This window comes from Puntigrus tetrazona, chromosome 2 (genome assembly GCF_018831695.1).
Source record: "Puntigrus tetrazona isolate hp1 chromosome 2, ASM1883169v1, whole genome shotgun sequence".
NCBI classification, from domain to species: Eukaryota; Metazoa; Chordata; class Actinopteri; order Cypriniformes; family Cyprinidae; genus Puntigrus; species Puntigrus tetrazona.
The window spans coordinates 20,650,602-20,674,260 of NC_056700.1; the positions used below are offsets into that span (position 1 = coordinate 20,650,602).

At 36.0% G+C, this 23,659-nt stretch overlaps 1 protein-coding gene across 4 annotated transcripts; it reads right to left on the reverse strand.

Annotated features, from left to right (window-relative positions):
• Positions 1–534: 534 nt before the first annotated feature.
• On the reverse strand, positions 535–23,653 carry esyt2a (extended synaptotagmin-like protein 2a). 4 transcript variants are annotated; one of them, XM_043253450.1, is made up of 24 exons: positions 22,835–23,653; positions 16,795–16,836; positions 16,453–16,587; positions 15,799–15,875; positions 15,631–15,703; positions 15,114–15,203; positions 14,017–14,072; positions 12,203–12,323; positions 11,943–12,119; positions 11,779–11,861; positions 11,604–11,652; positions 10,982–11,071; positions 10,237–10,332; positions 9,909–10,010; positions 7,082–7,144; positions 5,878–5,952; positions 4,983–5,069; positions 4,354–4,503; positions 3,141–3,523; positions 2,929–3,027; positions 2,721–2,852; positions 2,498–2,603; positions 2,232–2,281; positions 535–1,928 (listed from the first exon to the last, which is right to left on the reverse strand). In XM_043253450.1, the coding sequence occupies exons 1-24, from the start codon at positions 23,213–23,215 to the stop codon at positions 1,886–1,888; spliced, it is 2,760 nt and encodes a 919-aa protein (XP_043109385.1). In that variant the 5' UTR covers positions 23,216–23,653; the 3' UTR covers positions 535–1,885. The 4 variants fall into 4 exon arrangements, with proteins under 4 accessions (XP_043109385.1, XP_043109394.1, XP_043109403.1 ...); XM_043253459.1 differs by lacking the exon at positions 7,082–7,144 and having other exon boundaries at positions 22,835–23,652; XM_043253468.1 differs by lacking the exon at positions 9,909–10,010 and having other exon boundaries at positions 22,835–23,650.
• Positions 23,654–23,659: the final 6 nt, after the last annotated feature.

Below are 23,659 nucleotides of genomic sequence, written 5' to 3' on the forward strand. Positions count from 1 at the left end.
AGGCTGAAGCAGACAAAATGACAAAAAATTACTATTTTTCGTCTAATTTTGTTTTTAATAACATGCAAATAGACTATTTATATATATAATTTCATCAACATTTTTTTTTACACAATTTATATTTAGATTCTATAGTATAATTTTATTAGATTTTTGCATAATTTAGTACACTATCTACCCATCTATTATAGTTACCCAAAACCATAAAAACATGCATGTGTCATGAAATAAAATCATTATCTTAAATACTGCCGAGGTAACTTTTTTTAACCTCTACACATAATTGCACATATTGTATACTGAGATAAAAAACGAATGCAGAGAGAGAGAGAGAGAGAGAGAGAGAGAGAGAGAGAGAGAGAGAGAGAGAGAGAGAAATCATAATAAAAATGATAACTAATATATACATATATGTGTTACTTCTTAACTACTAAAATTGAATCTGTTCAAAAAGTGATTAATAATATCTGAATGTATTTGTGTGTATAATACGGCATCAACACAAACAGCTACTAATTTTCTCCATTCAAACTATTTACCGGTACAGAATAAATTGTTTATTGAAAAGAAAACAGTGGACATCATCAAATACAGAGACTTTACAATCTTATATCTGATGGCAAATATCCTCTAAGGTAAGTATATTGTTGGTCTTAAGGCACAGGAAAAATATATATACATCTATAAGGCAAGCTCAGCACAGAGAGTTGCTCTGACTGCATATGTTTGATTTTCGTGATAAGTATCAATCATAATTATAAGCATCATAAAATCTGTCGTAACAATATTCACAATAATTTATACAATAAAAACACATTCTTGCTGACAGAAATAAAATCAACAGTGTGAGGTTTGACCATCTGCATGTCATAAGCGGAGCTCAGTAACACCGTAGCAGACCAGATCACAACCTTCACTTAATATCAGCCTACACGCAAGACAATTTCTATAATTCTGAGATGCACATGACGGAGGAAGCACAACTGGGATGCAGTGAGTGAGAGGCGACCAGGTGTTCTTAAAGGAGTGAAAATGTGCTACAAAGGCTGAACAAGACACAGAGATATGGCAGCATTAGATGTCCAGGGTTATGTGACACTCTAGCTGCCCATGCATGTTTAAGCACTGACAGCCAGTGCTGTGATGGTGGATACCACATCAGACAACACATAACATGTGTGTGTATATATATATTTATATATATTTATATGAACACTTAGGTGTGAAAAACATTTAGGTGCATATTTGGTTTAATCACACACTCACACGCACACTTATATAATTAGCAGAGTACTTCTTTGGTAAATTTGTCTCCTAAAAGGAGCATCTGTAGGCATTAACAAAGACAACAATATATAACACTTTCAAAGAGTCCAGTGCTTGTTTAACAAGAACTCTTAAGGTTAGTATTTATCGAACTTGTCCAAATACTATAATTCCTTTACTTGGATATATTTACAGTCTGAGCTCAGATATATATATATATATATATATTATATAATCTCTCCACCATTAAATAGCGGATTGTTAGAGTTTGCTACTTTCGGTTTAGAAGTCTTAAAGCATAAACAACTGATCAGTCCAACAGATGCCGCTGAACCGTAACCTTTTTAACTTAAAAAAATCTCTAAACACTCTCACGCTCTCATTCTCTCTTGCAAATTCTGTGCACATAACATCGATAGCGTTTTTCCCCTTCTTTCACACTGTAAATCTGTTAAAAGTGATAAAATATGAAGATCCGACATGTACAAATGTTGCCCACCGCTAAAACACATGGCTTAAATATGGCTTAGGTTCTTAGTCTCGCGTAGGGATTTGTTGTTTGTTTTTTTTTGTTTTTTTAATACAATATGTGCAGGCAGAAAGAAGTTGGTTCCTTCGATTAAGGGGACTGTCGCTTCAGCCCGTCCACTGAAAGCTCATACCTGCCAAACACACACACAAACACAAACTTACTCACATAAACATCTCTCATACCATGTTCATACACCTTTGGCTAAATATGAAATTCATGTATATATTTTGCACAAGGAAAATATCACTTAACTCTCATAACAAACAGCATTATTTAACTTTTTTTTATTTAAAAAAACATCTAGAATAATCTATCTGTTATATTTAAATAGGGCACACTGTACATCAGGTTAAACTGTAAATAACTACAGTAAAATACATTTTATGTATATGTTATAGTAATAGCATATAGTAAAGTTATATAATGCCTTTACCAATGCGTTGAGCTCTTTGATATATCCTCAGAGGTCAGGTCAACTAACACCTGGGAGAAACACACATACATAATTTGTTCATAACAGTCCAAAAAAATAAATAAATGATATACATGTAAAAATTAGGTTTGGAACAATGACATTAAGTGTTGTGAATGGCAAACATTTTTTTTTAATCTTATGAACAGGATGTAAGAAGTTATTTATGTAATAAGTGGTGTGATTACTGTCTTTTGTAACATTATTTATGATGTGAGGGACGTCACCTTTCCGAGCAGCCCTCTGTGTTTCGACAGAATTCCTCCACCATTCTTCACGGCCACATCTAGTGTTCTTCTGTGCAACTCCACAAGTGACACACTGAATTCAAACCTACACAAACACATGTGCACGCGACACACAAAGACTTTATTTAAAAACAAAACACAAGCATCTTTATTCAAAAGGAAAATGAGAAGATTTAACGAGGAAGAGGAAAAAGGAACTGACGTTTGATCATAGATCGGATTTACTGTTTTCTTTATCGTGTTTGTTTTTCTGCGCCCAGATCTTCGTTTATCAGGCAGCAAATACAAACGGACGTATGGATCAGAACCATATTCAGTAGAAGAGATTAGATTCCTGCAAACACAAAAAAAAATTAAGACTTTCATATCAAAAACGCCAAAAAAGCACTGAAATATTTCAGAAGTCATACCTGCAGCTGTGTACCACGACAATTAGCTTGTTTCTTTGGGGACTGTGTCTGATGGTTAGCTGAATTTCACCCAATGGAGCGAAACCAGGTGAGGCTCCACTGTAAAAAGGTTTTTGGGTTTTTTTTTTTACTGTTGCAGTGTTGGAATCTCAACAAACAACGAATGACACCAGACAGAAAGGTCAAAATATGTTAAAAATGTTCAAACATACTTCTGTAATTGTTGTATTGCCTTCTGCAGCTCCTGGGCGGTGCTGGGGTTAGAAATGTCAGATGCTATGCTGGGAGTCGGCTCTTTGCTGTTGAGGTGAAGCTCAGAGCCAGAGATGGCCAGGTTAGACGTGCTGCGCCCTGATTTAGCCAGACGCATAGGTGAGTCCTCTAACGGCCTGCTGTCTATTAGGGGCTCCACCCGTGGGGAGGGTGTTGGGGTGGGTTGGCTTCTGGGTGCTGGGGTCGGCTGCTGGGTTTTGGCTGCTGGGGTGGGCTCTGAAACATTGGGCCGCTGAGGAGAGGGGTTGGGGGTGAGGCTAGGGCGATGGATCTTAGCTGAGGACGGCTGATCTGATACTGCCAACTTATCCATGGAGAGGATCTAAAATACACGTATAGACAGATATGCGCTGGTTACTGACTTTTTATGTGTATTTACTAATAACAAAACTTCATGCGGAGATAGACCCTCTATGTAGGACAAGGTTCAATTGTTTCTTTGCCAGTCGTGCTTAACCTGCTCATTATTTCCACTGAAGCTGCTTTGAAAATATATATTTATAAACGCATAAAATGAGCAAATTTCATTTTAGTTATGGTTTTAATTGATTAATTATTGCTGCGGCCATATCCAGTTTAGTTTTTTTTCTTTCATTTAGTGGGCATAGGTTTTACATTTGAGGAATCTACAGAACATTAATAGAGCTAATTACATGTAAAAGGGTTATGAGCAATGAATGGCATAACCTGCTATGTCATATTTCAAGTATTGTACTTTAAGTGACTTTTTTAATTACCCCACTCATCAATACAAACAGTAATTTAGATATTTAGCCTGACAAAAGACACACTTTAGTTTGTGGTCCAATTCTCACTATTAATTAACTATTACTTTTATTAATCAGCAAATTTATAGTTGTTAAATTTAAGTATGGGGTAGGATTAAGAGATCTAAAATATGGTCATGCAGAATCAGGCATTAATATGTGCTTTCTATGTGCTAATAAACATGCTAGTGATATGCATGGTTACAAGCAATAGTAAGAACTGGTTGCTTAACGAAAGTGCTACTGTTTATTTTGATTTAATTTCAGTCAGTGTTTCAACTACTGTTTTTAGTTTTGATTCTATTAGTTTTCCTTGAATGATTCAATTTCAGTTAACAAAAAAGTGTGTTAGATATTTGTGAGCATGTATGTATGTGTGTGTTACCCTAAGTGCCATCTTCATCTTAAGCGTAGAGCCAGGTCCTGAGTTCCTGAGTGGGAATCGCTGACTGATTGTCATCTGATCCTCCTGCAGGAGCTTTGACAGAGGAAGAGAAAACGTCCCAAGGGAACATTCGTGCTTCTCATCCTTTACCTGCGCACACACACACACACACACACACACACACACACACACACACACACACACACACACACACACACACACACACACACACACACACACACACACACACACACACACACACACACAGAACATCAGGCTGTGACTTGTAGAGACACTACTGTGTTGTAAACACTGCAACTTCCAGACTACATACTTTCCATTAATAGGGTACTAGTGATTCAGATTTTATTAATACTAATTAAAAATAAATAAATAAACATAAATAAAAAAGAACAGGCAAAAAATGAGAGAAAAAATGGAGAGAAGGGCAACAAATCGAGTCGAAATGCATCAGTTAGAAGAAAGTTGTAATTATTTTATTATTTTTACACTTTCCTACAGTAATCAAGAACAGTATTACCCTGAAGTGTTCAAATCTTTTGCCTCTCAGAGATCAACCCAAATATTTAACCATTAAGCCACAAAACTCCATGATGCATGTGCTTTACCTCCACTTCAAGTTCTTGACACTTTGGATTGTGGATCAGGAATGTGAAGGCCTCCTCCCAAAGTGGTTCATTGGTTTTATATCTTGTCTGTAATGAGAAAAGAATGTAAAACATTTAACCATTATACAGTGTATATAGCAACAGTGAAAACACACATGGTGTGATTTTAAGTTTTCTTTTCTCTTTGGGGTAACACAAAAAACACCAAGATGTTATTGCATAGATAAGATCCTTAAAGTTGTAAAGTGTCAAACTCAAAGAGATGCTCTTCATAAAAAAGTTAAGACTCCCCTAAAAAGACTCATTTAAACATGTCTCCTCATCTCTATGTCACGATATACACACACAAAAAAAAGAATAGAATCAGTTCTGTCTTTGATCTGACAATCTGGCACATGTGCGTGTGTGTGTGTGTGTGAGAGAGAGAGACAGGGTTACATCACAGTGGAGTCAATCGTGGCTTGTGTACAGCAAATACATACAAGGCCTGTGTGTGTCACATGACTCCTTTCCCCTTTCGGGCTTGAAGTGATGGTAAAACTACTAACAAGGCGTTTGGGAGAGGGGGGACAACTAAAATAATGTACAGTATTGGACATTAAAGCATATTACACTAAATAATAATAATGACCTCTTTAAAAAGTCACAGTAAAGTCTGACTTAAGCAAACTTGCAAAAATCACCTTTTGCAGTGAAATACTGTCATACAAACACAGCTAAACATCAATTAATAAGTGTAATGAATTTATATGCTTTCATCTATTTTCATGCAAAGCCATTTCAAAGAGCCTCACTCTATTTTTCATGTTTGAATTTGCACCTGTAAGGAATAACACAATGCGTTATGCACATCTAAATCTAATAACAGATTACTTGTGTGGATCAAGGTGCTTACCTTGCTCTCGAAGGACTTGTGTCCCACAGTAAACTGGACGAATGGACTGGGCACACTGGTGACCTTTTTACCAGACTACAGGGCACACAAACAGTTATTAACAACAATTCCATATTAAACGCATGCAAATAACAATATGCATCAAATAACATTATTAACCTTAGTCACACTCAAAATAATTGAACTCAAACAATAGCAGTGTCATCTTAAACATGTAAGAATCTACCGTACATATTTGCACACTAATGACTTGAAATTATTCAAAGTTACCATACCATATTTACTCCCCTCTAAATCTGCAACGACTATGAACCACACCTGGCATGCTGTCTATTACCACAGATAGTTACTGTACACAGAAAGCTGAGCAGGCAACACTTTAAATATTAGTTTAATCTATGTGATGACCATAAGCATAACCATAGCATTTAAACATTTCATACGTTTGCATAATATTGTTTACCAAATGTTACATTTTGTTCAAAGCAACATTCAAACTTTTGTTGTGGACCACAGTGAGACGTAGCTTATACACATGCAAACATAGGTCCTATTTACTTGAATGAGAAAAGTGAACAAAACTGTTTTACAAGATTGTTTTAATTACACATTTTAAATTAGCGCTATACTCTAATTTCATAGCACTGTAAATTTTGCTTTAGTTCAATTAGGCTGGTCCAGTCAATGCATTTTGACATTTAAAATCAAGTGACAAGATTTTTTTGGTGAGCAATAAATGCTAATATTATTATGGTTAAATTACTGACCCTAAAAAAAGATAGCACAGCATGCTACGGACCTAATCTAGATATGGGTAACATATTCCATTACATAGAACGTTGAAAATATTGCATTTATTTCCTTTAATAAAAAAAAAAAGAAAAAACAGCAGTTATTTCTTGATATAAAAGCCATGTAGGACTGTGTGTATAATCTTGATTCATATATTGCTTTAATTAAATTCAGTGAATTCAGAATTGGGAATATGGGAATTGAAAGCTGGTTGAAGAGAATTAGATATTCAGAGACTGAATTAAATGCATTTGAGTCAGATGCATATGCAGGTCTTCATGCGGTTAATCGAAGCACACAAGCAGCGCACGGTACCTGCAGCAGAAGGACCTTAAATTGATAAACAACTTGCCTTGTGTGTGTGTGCGTGTATGTATGTGTGTGTAAATTGTGAGAAAACTGGTTGTGTTACCTTTATTGCTTTATTGACTGTACCCTTCTTCAGACCTGCACTGTTGAATTCTAAAGGATTGCGCTTATTTCCCAGAGCAGAAAAAGATGAGACACACGCGCACACACACACACACACAAACAAATACAGGCAGGATTATTAGGAGGATGGCATGCAGAGTTAAATTCATAATTGCACAAAAACACAGACATACTCACTCAATCATTCACAACAAAATAAATGATTACGGAATTAATGCATGGTTAATTTGCTGAAAATGAGAAAAGACGATGCCTCATTGAACGCATCAGCGTACACTGTAAAACTGACTGTGAGACAAAAGCTACTGTAAAAGCTGCTGTAAAAACTGCTAAAAAAAAAAAAAAAAAAAAGTCAAAAAATTGACAGAGAAAAAATGTAAACTGACATTCCTAGAATTGCATTTGAAATTTAGTTCGAATTTGATGTTTTTTCTTTGAAATGACTTGGGGTTTTTTTTCTAATCAGGGTTGTGTGTTACATGTAATGTTAAATGTTAAATTAATGTGTATTACATATTTCAGTTTATTGCATATTTTATTTCACCGTGATGGCGTTTAGTGCTTGACCTTCTATATATGTTCATATTTAAAAGCTTGTGATGGGCTTTAGTTCATCATGTGACTTTCTCATCACCACCTGCTTTTGGTGGTTGTCAGTGTATTTCAAGGTACAAAACAGACTTCAGTACCTTAATAGGTTGGCATATTAAATTGATATCAGTTAATGGAATTACGGTATTTAACTGTAAATTTAACACAAAACAAAACAATAAAACCTAAAATCTTTTACAGATTTTTTTTTTTGATTAGTCATGCCTGGGCACATGAGAAGACACAATTCAGGTGTCAAGGACGGTGATGATGAAATAATGATAGAAAAAAAAAAACATGAAAGAGAAATATAGACAAAGCAATCCAAAGAGAATCAGTCCAACTCACACTTCACTGCAAATCAACCTGCAACAAATCTGATTGCAGAAATATGTCACACAATGTCATGGGCATGAACTTACTCAAATGCTTTCAGGGACTGATGAAAATGACCAAATGAGGCATGGGGTGCATACCGCAACAGTTATACAACAGCTATAGATAAAATCATTTCAAATATGCTAAAATTTCATAAAATGGAGCTTTTCACACTTTTAATCGGAACTGTTTGCTTTCTGCTCTGAAACACACAACAGTTGATTCTGTTTTTGTGTGAAATTGTCGCGATGCTACTGGTCTAACTGGATTCAATGATCTATGCTAAGCTATGCTAAAAGTGCTATCGTCAGACACTGAGATCAGCTGTATAGATTCAAAAATGGTCAAACTCAACTTATTAACTCTGTTAGTTAGCCTATTTCCAAAAAAGTAGATTGTTCCTTTAAACACACAGAATAACATAATGATTTTGAACGATTAATTGCCGCTTTGAATGATTATGTAATTGTGGCATTCGTAATTGTAGCTGCATAATTATAGTAGCTGTCCAATATCAGTTTAATCTGTATGCATAAATAATGTATAAACTGTTGTATAAAATGTTGCTTTGTGTGACATTGCTTAATCATGTATATCATACAGTGAAGTGCAGAGAGAGACCAGTTTCATTCAACATGCTTCCAGAACAGACACTCTACTGAATCTCTGTTACACCCCCAACACACACTACTGTTCAAAATGTATATAAGTCTATAAGACTTTTTAAATGTTTTTCCAATGAAATCTTTAGCAAGGCTGCTTTGTTTGTTCAAAAATACAGTAGAAACAGCAATATTGTGAATTGTCAGCAGCATGATCCTTTAGAAATTAATAGTGAAACAGCTGTGCTACTAAATGTTTTATAGAAACCATGACATTTTTTGAAGACTCTAATCTGAAGAATAGTTTGAAACAGAAGAAACTAATGCTGAACTGCATTTATCTGAAATGGAAATCTTTGTAACATTAATTAATGTGACTTAATTTAATGAATCTTTGCTATATTCAGTCCTACATTCAATAAAAAAAAATCTTAGCGACCACACACTTTTGAATAGTAGTGTATAACAGTCTTTCTCTTACACACAATTAAACAGCAAATATTTTGTCCTTTTTGAGATCATCGATATTGACCAATAACAATTTCTTCCATGTCTAACAATGCTTCATAAATTAAGATTTCAAATAATGAAATACGAAAAAAAGTTGTATTTAATAAAAAGTATTAAATTTTTAGTAAAAAATTTAACCAGCAATTTTCAGCACGTCTATTTTTTTAGTTGACAGCATTTGTCTGCATGTTCTTTTCATAACTATTCATTAAAAAAAAAAATCATTATACATACACACCTCCATTACACTATAAGCAATTAACCGACTTCATCGTCATACCAATAAAAAAACACACAAAACCTCATTTAGCTCTCCAAACAGGGCTGATAACTGTGTTCTGTTGCTGTGTGAACATAGTCAAAATGTTTTCCCTGAACTACCCCTTATGCTCTATATTAAAATGCCCTCTTTGAAGCAAAAGGTGCGCCTTTATAGTGAAAAAAACAACTGCACACAGAAAAATGGCTGCAGTAACACCTCAAATACAGACTATTTATATCTATGCAAAATGCAGGCAGGGCCTGTGTAAATACTAGCATGCTGACAGACCATACCACGACTTAAACAAATGCAAACAAAACAGTCCTCTGAGTTCGAACAGATTTTACATGCAAAAGGGAAGTTGAGATGTAACTATGAAACATTTGTAAATGAAACGACCAGTTGTGAACGCAGGTAAAAGGCAAGCAGACCAATCTAATGGAAATGGCAGCAGAGTGACTCACAAACATTGTCCTGTAGAGGGCAGAAGTGTTCTCACAGAACACCAGCCCGGCAGAGCGGCGCTCTCTCAGACACCCACTGCCCACGTGCCCCTCAAACACACTCTTCACCCAGAGCCACAGGAAACCCGAGCGGGACAACAGAAAGAAACAGAGGATGAAAGGAGAAAAAGGCAAGGCAAGTGAAGCAGTAGAAGTGATAGTGATGAAAGAGGGAAGGTGGAGCACTGAAAAATGAAGAAGAAAGAAAGAAGCTTGTGTGGGTGAGTATGTGTATGTGTGTGTGCGAGTGTGTGTGTGTGTGTGTGTGTGCGTGTGTGTGATTGCTCACTGGCAGATTTTTGGCTGAGTCCAGATGCACTAACAGTAATGCTGATGACAGTCCATCATTGGCTTGCCCTTTATCTGCTTTAATGCTGCCTAAAACCTGAAAAGCAACACATAAAACATTAATCAGTGCTGGTACTGTGCTGTGTGTGATCCACATTGTGGGGATTTGCCTCTTTAAAAGTTATGACTTGTTTTACATGCAATCATCACAAAATAAGTTGTAGAGTAAAGTATGTGCAGCTCATATTTTCTGTTATAGTACATACACTATACACACCAAATTTGGTGTCAGTAAGATTTATTTTAAAGGAATTAATTTTTTTTTTTCGGCAAGGATGCATTAAATTGATCAAACGTGAGAGTTAAATACATTTATAAAATAACAGAATGATTCTATTTCGACAAGAATGCTGTTCATTTAAATTTTCTATACTATTTAAGAATCCAGGAGAAAATATAAAATCACAAAAATATTAAGCAGCACAATTGCTGTTTTCAGCACTGTTAATATCAATAAATGAGCACCAAATTAGCATATTAGACATCATTTGACACCAAAGACTAGAGTAGTGATGATTCAACTATTTGAACGATGCTAAAAGTCTGCTTTTAATCAAATAAATTCAGCCTTACTGAGTACAACAGACTTCTTTCTTACTGACTCCAGCCTTTAAAGGGTAGAGTACATTAACAGAAGTCATATATTTATTGTATAATTTTGATGTGTTTAAGAAGCGTGTTGTTACCTCATCTAGTTTATCAGCTGTAGATAGAAGAGAAAGCCATTCAATCTTCAAGTGAAGCTTTCCTGTAGCAACATCATCAAGTACAAACCACTACACACACACACACACAAACACAAACACAAACGTGAAACAGGGAATGGATTTACTATATAAAAACATAGATGTCATTTAAAATATTTGGACTTTATAATAACAACTTGGACTTCATAATAAACTTTAACTTTTTTTAAAGGCATAGTTCACTCTAACACGAAACAATCTGCTGCCATTTACTCATCCTATGATACCACACACACACACACACACACAGACACACACACACACACACACACACACACACACACACACACACACACAGACACACACAATACAGGTCCCTTTCACTTTCATTTTTCGGAAAAGTAAAGAAAATAAATAAACTATTCATGCTCCACAAAAGAAATGATATCATGAAGGTTTGAAACCATTCACCATTCTGAGTAAATGATGCAATCAATTTGCAGTCTTTTTTTTTTTACTACATTAATAATTTAAGCAATTTTTCTATACAAGCTTTGAGCTCATACAAAAATAAAGCTGTACAGATCACGATAAGACAGGTAAGAAAGGTATTTTTTTGTACCTCATCTACTTTGTGTTCCTTTTCTAGTTCATCTACATTGATGGTAAGGCTAAAAAATAAAGGAGGACAATAATCAAACAAAACAAAAACACATCCACACACAGATCCCGACAATCTATAGGTGTTATTGCTTGTAATTATTTAACGATTGATTCGATTAACATACAGCCATTACCTTCCCAAATAATCATCCTTATCATGGTCCTCATCATAAAGCTCAATCTCCAGATTCTGTCCTGGCTGATTGTACACCAATGCCTAAAACAGACATAAACACCTTGGGTTGGTAAATAAAAACATGAAGAGAAGGTCAGGTTCAATCGCAAATTAGTCCTTTACCTCGTAAACTTCGTTCCATTTAGGGTTAACGGTCTCTTTGATGATTTTGGATCTGAAGAGCTGATTACCCAGCTTAATGACACCATACGGGTCTGATTTTCCTTTTATCAGGCCCCCCAGGAACGTGTCCTTCCCTATCAGGTCCTGTGCCTCCAGAAAGTGAATCCGCAGAATACCCTAAAACGAACACACACATATGAAATAAATATTCTGTTTATATACACGTGTGCATGCGTATGTGAAGTGCACGGGTGTGTCACCTTTGGCATGGGGAAGCGGAGTTTGGAAATCTGTGCATCACTCACAAGTGGAATAGTGAGTTTGTTTGGCAGCACAAGAAAACTGTATATGATATCCTGAATAATGCTGTCACACAAACCACTGTGAAAGACAGAATGATAAATATTAGAACAAATCGGTCAAATGCAATAAATTCACTATTCACCCATCAGTAATTTTTTTTTACCAAAAATTAAGTGATATTTTAAATGCTATACTATGCTGTATAGACCAGTTTTATTATACTTTTTAGGTAAATTGAGCTTGATAACTGCAATCTGCTTGCGTTTCCACTGTGTAGTAAACAGCAACCTGAATATTCTGCTAAATAATAACTACGTACAAAAAAACTTGTTTTTTGTTTGAATGCCTATTCTTTGTATGCATGTTAAGATATGAAGCAAACACTTTCGGTGTTTTTTTTGCTTTGACTGAACACACATCTTCAGGCCCTTTTTTTGCTTAAACCATGAGAAATTAAACATTAGAAATAGCTCTCAAGGTGACCAGGGCCCACTAGAGGGCCTCAGCAAACTTCAAAAGCGTAACAAAAGTCCATATTAATAATATAATTGACATTTAAAAATGTTTTAAATGATCAGAAATGCTAAAAATAAACAATCAATGTAAACTAAAATAATATTTTTTTTAATCACACTTCCCCTTTGAAACCACAAAATGAACTGCAGGTAATTCATTCACAAACACTCCCAGTTTTTGTCAACAAAAATCTGGAAAGCAAGTAGCTTTGTTTTATTTGCTCCCAACATATCAAAGAAAACATATATTGGGATGCTTCTGAATATCGTGCTGAACTATGCAGGGTTTTCGAATAAAAAAATATGAAGAGAACCACTGGGATAAAGGGAAGAATTATAGGAATAGTTCACACAGAAATGAAAGTAGGAAATAGTAATCCATAGTAGGAAAAAAATACTATAAAATCAATGGTGACCCAAACCCTTTGTTCTTTCAGCATAACAAAGAAATTCATACAGATTTGAAACTATTTGAGGGTGAGTAAATGATGACAGAATTAGAATTTTTGGGAGAACTATTCCTTTAAAGCACTATAATCCTTCCTCCGTCCTCCCCCAGCAGTTCTCTATTAGTACAGTTTTCATTTGAGTACTGCAGTTCATAGTTGTTTATAGTCTCTTCACCCACACTATGCTGTCTCATTATTGACCAATTAATTTGCAATACAGCTTGGACACGCAGCAAATCAGGCTTAATTTATTGATTTTTCAGAGATCAAAGAATTCAGTTTGAAATGTGACTCTACTGCGAGGGTGTGTGTGTGAGAGAGAGAAAATATAACAAAGGACAAGATCTCTCCACGCCTAAACCACAACACCAGCTCCACCTATAATATGACCATAAAAGGAGAAAAAGAGAGAGAGAAAGAAAGAGAGAGACAGAGAGAGACTCCTCTGGGAAACACATTAAACTCTACATTTAGACACACACACACACACTCATGTCAAGGGATCACAGGGCGGACTTTAAGATAAAACACGCTATTAAGACCCCGTCATTTCCCCGCCATCATCGAAATGGGTGTAAACGTGGATCATCTGATGTGGTCTGGCAGGAAGAGCAGCATTTCTGAGACCGGAGTGAGCGTGTATAATGTTTGTGTGAGAGACTGTTATCTGTGCCACCTCGAAATAAAAAATAGGTCACGTGACAGCACGTGTGCATTTCAAAGGCTGCCTTACCCACTTTCCAGTTTTATGAAACTGGCATAATATGATTACGTGATGATGTGATGGCTGACATATGCATCGCTTACTTTATTCCAGGGATGTCCAGCATATTTGTAAGACCCGTCCAGTTTATATCCAGCAGCTGAGAGAGAGAAACAGACACATGTAACAATATTTAATACGTAAAGGTTGTGCGTGTACATATGCAAAATATACTTGTGTTTGTTTTCTGTAAAATACATTTATCTTTCAGAGCAGCAACAAAACCATTAATCAAATACAGAAGAGCAACTGTCTATGTTTTCAGTGGCCTTCTTCTCTCCGTATAAATTAAAATGTTCAGTAAATTGTTTCAGGCTTTAAACCAAATGAATAAATCACAAACCTTTTTTTGAAAATAGAAGAAATAAATAAAGGAACAAGACGGTGTCAATAGTTTGCTGTAAGCACTGTGAATTATGTAATCTCATAACAAAATGATGATTAACCAAAAATATTAATTTGTAGTCATTGGCTATAAATACAATCAAATATATTACACATTTACTGTTAAATTGTTGGGAGATTGTTTTTCAATTTAAATTAAGTAAAAAAAAAAAACTCACATATTTAAACCAATAACACAATAAACAATTTACAGTTGTAAAATAATATTACAATGTAAAACTATTGTAACATTTAAAAATGTATTCCTGTGATGGACCCTTTTAGAAATCATTCTAATACGCTGACATGCTACTCGAGAAATATTTCGTGCTGCTTGATATTTTCGTGGAAACCGTGACACATTTTTCTTCAGGAGGTTTAGATTAGTAGAAAGTAGATCAATATTTTGGATCAAGACATCCAGTCAACACATTGGGGAATGAATGAGACAAGTTTAAGAGGAATAGATTTACATCTTATTTGAACACAGTTTCTGCAGAGCAGGTCAGAGCAGTGTTTAGATTCTGAGAAAAAGCTCTTAAAGGAGTTACAAGGGTGTGGAGTATTATTAAATAGCATGCACATTCTTATCATTTTTTTTATATTGTATGATTGCCTAATGTAAGTAATGCAAGGTATGATGTAAAAAAATAAAATAAAAAGCTAATTAGACAAAGGCACAATGAAAGAATGTTCTTCTACATGTGACACAATAGTGTGTGTGTGTGTGTGTGTGTGTGTGTAGTGGTTAACATACAGGTTTCTTGAGGAAGAACACAGACAGTGCACCAATCAGTGGCATATCTCCCAGCAATGGCTCCATGATGACCCTCAACAGACCATTAAGCTACAAATGCAAACAAGAAAAAACAGGTATATCAAATATTTAACAGTGAGCGACGCTGGGTTCAGACTTGCTTGAATGAGCACTACAGCCCAATGTGTTGCGGCATATTTAGTAATTAATCAAATAATTGTAATTTGCGTGTAATGCTTGTTTGAATCCTGCTTGGGCTATTTCCCGATAAAACTACTTCTCATAATGTTTCCTGTAACATTTCCTCCGTCCTCTTCAGTGAAAGCCAATAGCTAATACAATACCTGATATAAATAATTAAAAACTTCTGCTTGCGAATATGAGAACGGACATTACATCCAATGCCTGGCTAGAACTTAAATCAAAGCTGTTGTGTGGTCACTGATTGTTATCAGGGTAATGGGGGCATACTAAAATGTAAGCAACACACAAACAGAAATCTGTCACACAGTCTTACCTGTATGCTCTTGATTCCTGCACGGCAATAGTATTTCTTAATATCCACATCAATTTCAGTGTTTCCGACAAAACTAGACGAAAACAATAACACACAAATAGACTTTCACTACATATATTAAGTCCCGTAATGAGTCTCAGTAGTAAATGTTATCTGTGTGCATTTTACCTGATCTGTAGATCCATAATAATCTGTCGTTTATCCACATTCTCTGTATAAACTTTCACTCCATCCACCCTGAGAGGCTGCAGACAGATGAAAAAAATATTATATTGCATATATAGGAGTACGTAAACGTGTGTTGGTTTACTGACTTTTACATTTGAGGACAAATGTCTTTAGAAGTGAACTAAATAAGGCTAAACCTTACTTTGCGGTTTTTCTCAATAGTAAGGTTTATAGGCCTTATAATATTATGTTTTTTCTCAGCATTTTTAAATGCCAAAGGTTTCCCTTTAGGGGTATATTTAGGGTTTAGACTGATACGTTGCAATTATAATAAGCTTTATATAATACAATTTAAGTCTTTGCTATGTCCTCAAAGGACAGCATACAAAAAAACTCTGCCTATATTTATTTAGAGTAAATAAATATGTCAATATTTTTTATTCACTTAAATATTTTTTTGTAATTAATAAATTATATTTCAATTATTTAAAAGAACAGAACAATTAAAATTAAATGTGTTGTTTATAAACATTTGTAATGATTTTACACGCATTTCTTTTGAATACAGGAAGTTCGGGTTGATTTAGGGTTTGAGTTTGCTATAGGTCTATGGTATGCTCTAATTTAGATAGCTATGTCAACATGTGCGTGTACCTTGTCCCCCATGTCTATCTTGGAGAAGGTGAAAGTACTAAGGTGCGCATTGGCTCCCTGCACCGCCGGTTCAATGGTCTCTCTGAAGATTTTATCTACAAACTGACAAATATATGGCCACATCTGATGTACAGTCTGTTAAAAAAAAGAGAAAGAGAGTTAATACTCTTGAGGAGACATTTCTGGGTTAGCATAGATTCAGGTCTATTTTTATAAAACCACACCGCCCCCCCCACACACACACACACACACACACACACACACACACACACACACACACACACACACACACACACACACACACACACACACACACACACACACACACACACACACACACACCTTGTTGAGCCACTCCACTCTCTCCACATCTGGAAAATGAACCTGAAACACAAAACAGACAGACAGAATTTTATTGCAATGGATAATTTAATCACAGTTATTTATTAAAACAAATCACCGGCTGACAGTAACAGCTCTCAAAATAATTCAACAGATCAACATTTTTACACAATGACGTGCTGATTCTTTAAATGCAGAGCATGTTGTGAAATGAGGTATTGCCATAAACAGAAGAGTTACATTTCCACTTCTCTAATTCTTAAAATGAACTAGTTTATTCTCATCACTCAATATATCCATTACTCATTACATATCCACAAAAAATGACATAATGTAGCTGATTTAACTGCAACGTTTTGTTACTCTGCTGAAGACCAGGTGCTAACGGGACATGCTTTCTCAGTCCCCCCATGATTCAATAAAACCAGAGCATTCTAATAATCAACAATAAACCTGTCAACAAAAAAATTCACACCCTTGTATGGTAGGATTAGAAATCAGGAATCTTTTTTAACAACAGGAAGCAAATGATTTTCATGCATGCCTAGTTAGTGTTTTTTGAGCATCTGAGTTCTTTCATAGATGCTGACGCGACAATGCTAAATAAACGGCTAGTGACACTAAAAATACAGCCAGTGCAGTTCATGAATTGGCTCTTTTAACCAATCAGTCATCGGTAACAGGTGGGAATCTGTCTGAAGAGTCACTCCCTCACTGAACCAGTTGAAGTAATTTATCACTGAACCAGCATACAGTTTTTAAATAAATATTTAACTATATAATAAACAGGGACGTCTGGGAATGACCTTTGTAACAGAATTTTTTTTATCAAGACTGATGAAGGATAGGACGTTTTTATAGGAACACTATAAAAAAAACAGCCATGCACATTTCTTGAAAGTAAATAAAATGGATTTTTTTTTTCATTAATTAATACGTTTTCAAGTTTAATTAATTGTAATTATATTAACTGTAAAATTTACTTAGTATAATAATTAGTAAAATAGCCAAATTTCTATTAAACTTTGCCAGTATTTATGATTAACCTTACCGTATTTCATTGTTTAGTTACTGATAACTTAATTAAGTTACAGTTAACCAATTAACAGGTTTTTATTGTAGTCCTGATCTGTAAAAATCGTTGAAAAGAGAACTGTGACTATTTTACTCTTAATTAAAACACATAATAATGTATAGACACTCATTTGTTTTTTTTCTTAATGCCATGCCCAGTCAAATAAAATCCAACAGTTTAATTCTGTTAAATCATGTTGCTCGCTCGCAGTCTAGACAATGCGACTCTCTCACTTTGGCTCTCCATCTTACTTTCCTCGTGATGCAGTAGTGTAAACTCTAGAAGGAAGAAAGGACCTATATGGAAAGATGTGGCACAAAAGCATGAGAGTGAGAGATATGCCAGAAAAACCAAATGGAAAATCCCTGACTTGTCTTTGGCTCCATTTCTTTCTTATATTTTCCTGAGGGAGAAAGCCAGCCTATGACTCAAAGCTGTGTTATTTCCTGATTATACGCGCAGAGAGCAGACAGCAGCTAAAGTTAGCCTGCTAATTCCCATGGCCTGTCAGAGAGCAGCCGCTGATCCGATCTGATATTACAAACTCTGCATCTCTACATGCATTATCTCTGCTGCAAACACGCACAAAACACACACACATCTCTGGCCTTCAGAGAGCTTAGAAAGCATTGTCAGGGGTCAAAGTCTCATTCACAGGCACGCTGTGAATATAATTTTAATGTTATCCTCTATCTTTCAGCCTGCTTCTATAACATCTATAACACACTAGAATTGCACATATGATCCACAAATAAAGCGAAATGTGAATATAAACGAGCAACAGTTTTAATAGCACACACAACAGGCAGCTAGTCTAAGCACGTAAGGCTGATTCATGAGGACAGGTTAACACTCTGACCAAATGCAGTAATGTGTGTGATCTGTCCGCATGGGTGTGAGCGTGTGCATCTGTGTAAGATCTGATCTGTTAAGCAATGTCATTTCCTAGGCAAGCAAACAATTCTGTCATATACAAATAGAAACAAACACACAGGCACGCTCATTCTGAGAGCAACCAGAAAGAACTTCACATAGATCTGACCTCATCTAACCTCTTAAAAAGAATCAATCAGAGGTGTAGACTGTCTTCTGTATACGCAATGACAGCTTGAGCTGCTTAATGATTTTTTTGAGGTATCACAGGCATGCCTGAGATGATTCAGCACAACTGCTGAGCAGGTCAAAGGGCATTTGCTGCTTTTTTTTTTCCAGCTGAGCTGAATGTATCAGACGGCCAGCATGTCAGACAGTCAGCGTGTCAGATTCAAAGCTGGTAGCTGATTGGATGGTACTACTGGAGGAGCTCAAAGAGCACAAGACTGAGGTACAAATATATACAAAATCTCAAATCTGAATAAACCGCTCTTTAAGTAGGGATGCACTAATGGTAAAACTAAATTATGAATGTTGATGTTGTGATCGAAAGAGTTATAATATAGTTATAAATGCTACAGAAAATCGTAACAGTTCAAGGTAACAATTATTAGTGTTATTAAAGTGTACTAATTGTGCACTGCATGGCTGCAAAAGTAATCTAAATGATATAATAGATGAAAATGAGCGATTCTAGAAAATAAATAAATGCACAATTATGTATCTAATATCAAATCATACATATTTAAACAAACACTGGTTGTTAACTAACACTTTATATATATATTATGCATCACAAAACTCGTAAGACTTGTCAGTGAATGATTGGCAAGACAGAGCAAGATCAGTTTCGAACAATGAGTAAATGGTGGCAGAATTTTAATTCTTGGTGAACTAAACCCAAGAACAACAGCTCTATTTACTCCTTGATCAATAAGAGTTTGTTTGGGTTGATGAATGGCTAAGCAAACAAGCATCTGAGCTGAGAGAGAACAGACAGACTGACACCTCCCAGCAATTTACAGACAGTGATGACAGGATGATGAGATGAATGAGGCTGGCAATGGACAGATCTGCTGATGTAAGTGAGTTGTAGTTTATTATTCAGTCAAAGACAAATGATGAGACAGAGGAGAGAGACATACTGTCCTAAAGAGCCCAGTGCTTTCTGAAAAAAAAACAAAAAAAAAAACAGGATGGCTATGGGTGGAAATCAATGCAGAAGATAAGAGCTTAATAAAAAAACTACTGGAGCGGAGTGGAGCAAAGCAAGAAAAAACAGCACCTAAGACAGAAGAAGAAAAAACAGAAGCACTATACAGACACTCTCGAGGTCCTTGAGACTTTGATAAGACAGTAACGCAAACATACTGTAATAAATCTATCAGTCACACACACAAAGAGAGAGAGAGAATGTGACTGTTGGAGCCTTATTTTGTATTATAATGCACTGCAGAAGTGCATTTATTTAGAAAATAAGAAGTATTTGAAGCTTAGATATATTATATTTCACGTTTACATTAGTGTAATAATATTGATTCCCAGAAGCAGGATTGCCAGTTGTTCCCCAAAGTAAACACTTTTCTTATAGTTTCTTCTAATGATATTTTTGCAACAAGGATCTGTTTTGAACACATTTTAACACACTTGTGCCAATTAATAATAGTCATTATTCAGAAAGAACACTTTGTTTTAAATACACATACATATATATAGCCTATGCTATATGTAATATATTTTGCATTTGACCATATATGAGAAACAACATTCATACTTTAAAGGCTTAACTATTTGTTTCTGAAGATTCTAAGCAGAAGGATTTGTCAACGGCGCTCAGAAGTGACTGACCAATTTAAGCTCAAATTCGTCTTTTTATTATTACCTAGTTTCTTGGTAATTGATTGATTTAATATGGAAAATAAATGTAAACACTTCAATTGTAATGCATGTGCTAATTAAACATTTTTAGGTATATCTTGTTATACATATTACCTTTTTCTATGCACGTTGAGCACCCTGCTCTCCTACCAAAAATACCATATCTGTCAAGTACTGCACGGAAACCCTTGGGACAAACCCTTGTGTGTTCTCTTCATTCACGGTCAAAGCAAATAAAACTGAAACTTCACTGGCTTTTTATTTCCATGTTTGATAACGATTCACTTATCAGTTATTAACACATGCACAAACACAGACACAACAGGGCAGGAGCGCTGCCTTTGTAACATCTGCCTTCCAGGTAAAGTGTCACTGTATCTGCTCGGCCAAATTATTGTTCAGAAACAGAACGTGGTGTGCCTCATCTGATTGACAGGTCACTATGGCAACATTTCCTCAAGCATGTGACTCACTGTGCTTTGGTGATGTCATAATAACAACGTCAAATGTCATAATGGCAGTTACTGTAGTAACGCTCCACACCCACTAAGGAAACGTTTTTTCACCGACGTTTCAAACGTTTTTGACACAAATAAACAATATTTCAATATTACAGTTTTATCATTTAACTAAACTTAATGAATAAATACAACTAGGTTTAACTACATTTTTAAAAATAACACTAATTAAAAAAATAAAAAGTAAAAACATAAATAAATAAATTAGTTAAAATCAAAAACAAATCAAATCAAATTCTAAATATTAACAAAACTATGTTAGCATATTAGTGATGCTAAAACAATGACTCAGACCACGCAACCAATCCCAAATAAGACAATTAGTCAACCTGAGTTTCATGAATTACCTGTTCATGTTACTTAATATCAGCCTAAAACTGAAAGAAAGAACAATGGCAGCCTGTCCTAGCGATGGCAAGACTGTGAGTTACAGCTAATGGAGTAAACACTGGAGTTTTGTGTCCCTGAATGCCGCTTTCATCACACGGGCCTGCTAATATACCAGTACTATGATCTCAGGTTAGACAGCAAACTCATTTGTTTAAAGTAACAGAACACCAACGTCTGTGGGCCAAAAGAAACAGACTTCACAACCTTACTTGTCCTTGTTTGTGCTTAGAGTTTTGAAGATTTCCCACAAGGATTCAAATTCATGAAAAACGACCCTGAATGCAGCCTCTGGATTAATATTTCATGTTCAGAAAGTACGATCAGAGTTGCACCCACCGTAGATGCCTCATCTAGTATTCAAATTAGTGGTCGATCAACGCACATTCTAGAAAGCCACAAAAGTCCACCAAGGCCTAAGGACACAATATGTTTTTTGAGCATTTTATGTGCATCAATATAATCAATGAGACTGACACGAAAGCTTATAAAAAGGAGAGAGTTGTGCAAATACTTACTTATGTTACTATTTAATTATGCTTCATTGTAAGAAAAGTTCTGGTGGTGCTGAACAGATATACATAATATAAACATTACAAATCAAATGGATATCACTTCATTATAAATCAGTTAATAAAAATGATCTTCATTGGTCTTTTTTTAGTTTTCGTATCACAAATATTTCACATAGCGAACACTGAAGTGATTTTTATTGCTTTTTAAATATGTTATTTTTAATGTCATTACATTTATGCAAAGTTTTATTTTTACTGATCAGTGAAGATTATTTTAATTTACAAAATTACATTATTTTAACTGCCCAATGACTTACATCGACATCATAAATATATTTTTTTTTAACTTTCTAAATGACAGGCCTATTATAATGATATTATTAGCTCACATTATATTACATTTATGCAAAGTAGTAGAAAGGTTTTACATAATGAGAAAAATTTTAATATGGGGAAAAAAGATTAATGCCCTAATCGGTCTCTCTCTAGTGAAGACCTATGAAATACTTAAAGTAAAAATATTTAATAAGACATTAAGAGTTCTCATACTTTAGTTTCAGTTTGTGGTCTTGATTAGATTTGTGACTCATTCAGGTATGTAAGCAATGTCAGTGAATACAAAAACTTTTGACAACATCAGATTTTAACACACACACACACACACACACACACACACACACACACACACAGAGCAATGACACACCGGTTGAACAGGGATGTGTAAGACCTACAGTATAGGTCATGGCTGAGGTCAAAGTTCCCCGGAGTAACGCGATGTTCGGTGTGTAACTCACCCACGGAGGCAGCTCTGAGCTCCGGACGTTCTGGCGCACCGCTCGCTCCTCTTGCTCCAGAAACGCCAGCGCCCGGTTCACCGGAGCGAATCTGCTGCCCTGGTTCCGTCTGAGCCAGAACAGCGCGGCCAGGACGATGAGGACCCAGCTGAAGCTGAACTCCAGATATCCCAACACGTATATAGGGAAAATCAGCAGGAATGTCTTGGCGAACTTGATCCCCATCTGCGTGGCGTCTGTGACCGCGGACTGCGGCTCCTCGTCCGGTAGCACCGGCCCAGGTGTTTTGACATCAGTGGGGCTCGGCGGAACATAACCCGGTCCGTTCTGACTGACCGCCGGCGCGGGTTTGGGCTCCAGCCCGTTCGCTGACGCACTCATCTCCAAAGTAACTTACACAAATCCAAAACAAACAACAAAACTAAAACCTAAACAACTCAGAGAGCTTCTACAGAAACATCTCCAAACGTTTACAAATCTTTGCCAGAAAACAAAACGAGTCGCGCGTCGCTCGGTTCCGGGCTCTTCTCGGGAGCGCAGATGATTGGACCGGCGCTGCTCCCTAAACTGCTCCCCACCCGACCTTGCCTTGTATGGAGCGGCCGTCGGCCCGTGATTTTCCGGCCCTTCCCGACGAACTTTAACTCGCTCGAGTCTTCCAGCTGCTGTCCGAGCAACGTCTTTCCGTCCCGACCGTCACCGCGCGAGCTGAGAGCGGCACCACCTCTCGCGCTCACCACATCCTGCGAGAACACACGCACTCTGAGCGAGACCAAGCCCGCCGCTCTGGGTTACACACACAGGAAGACTCGCGCAGGCAGAACG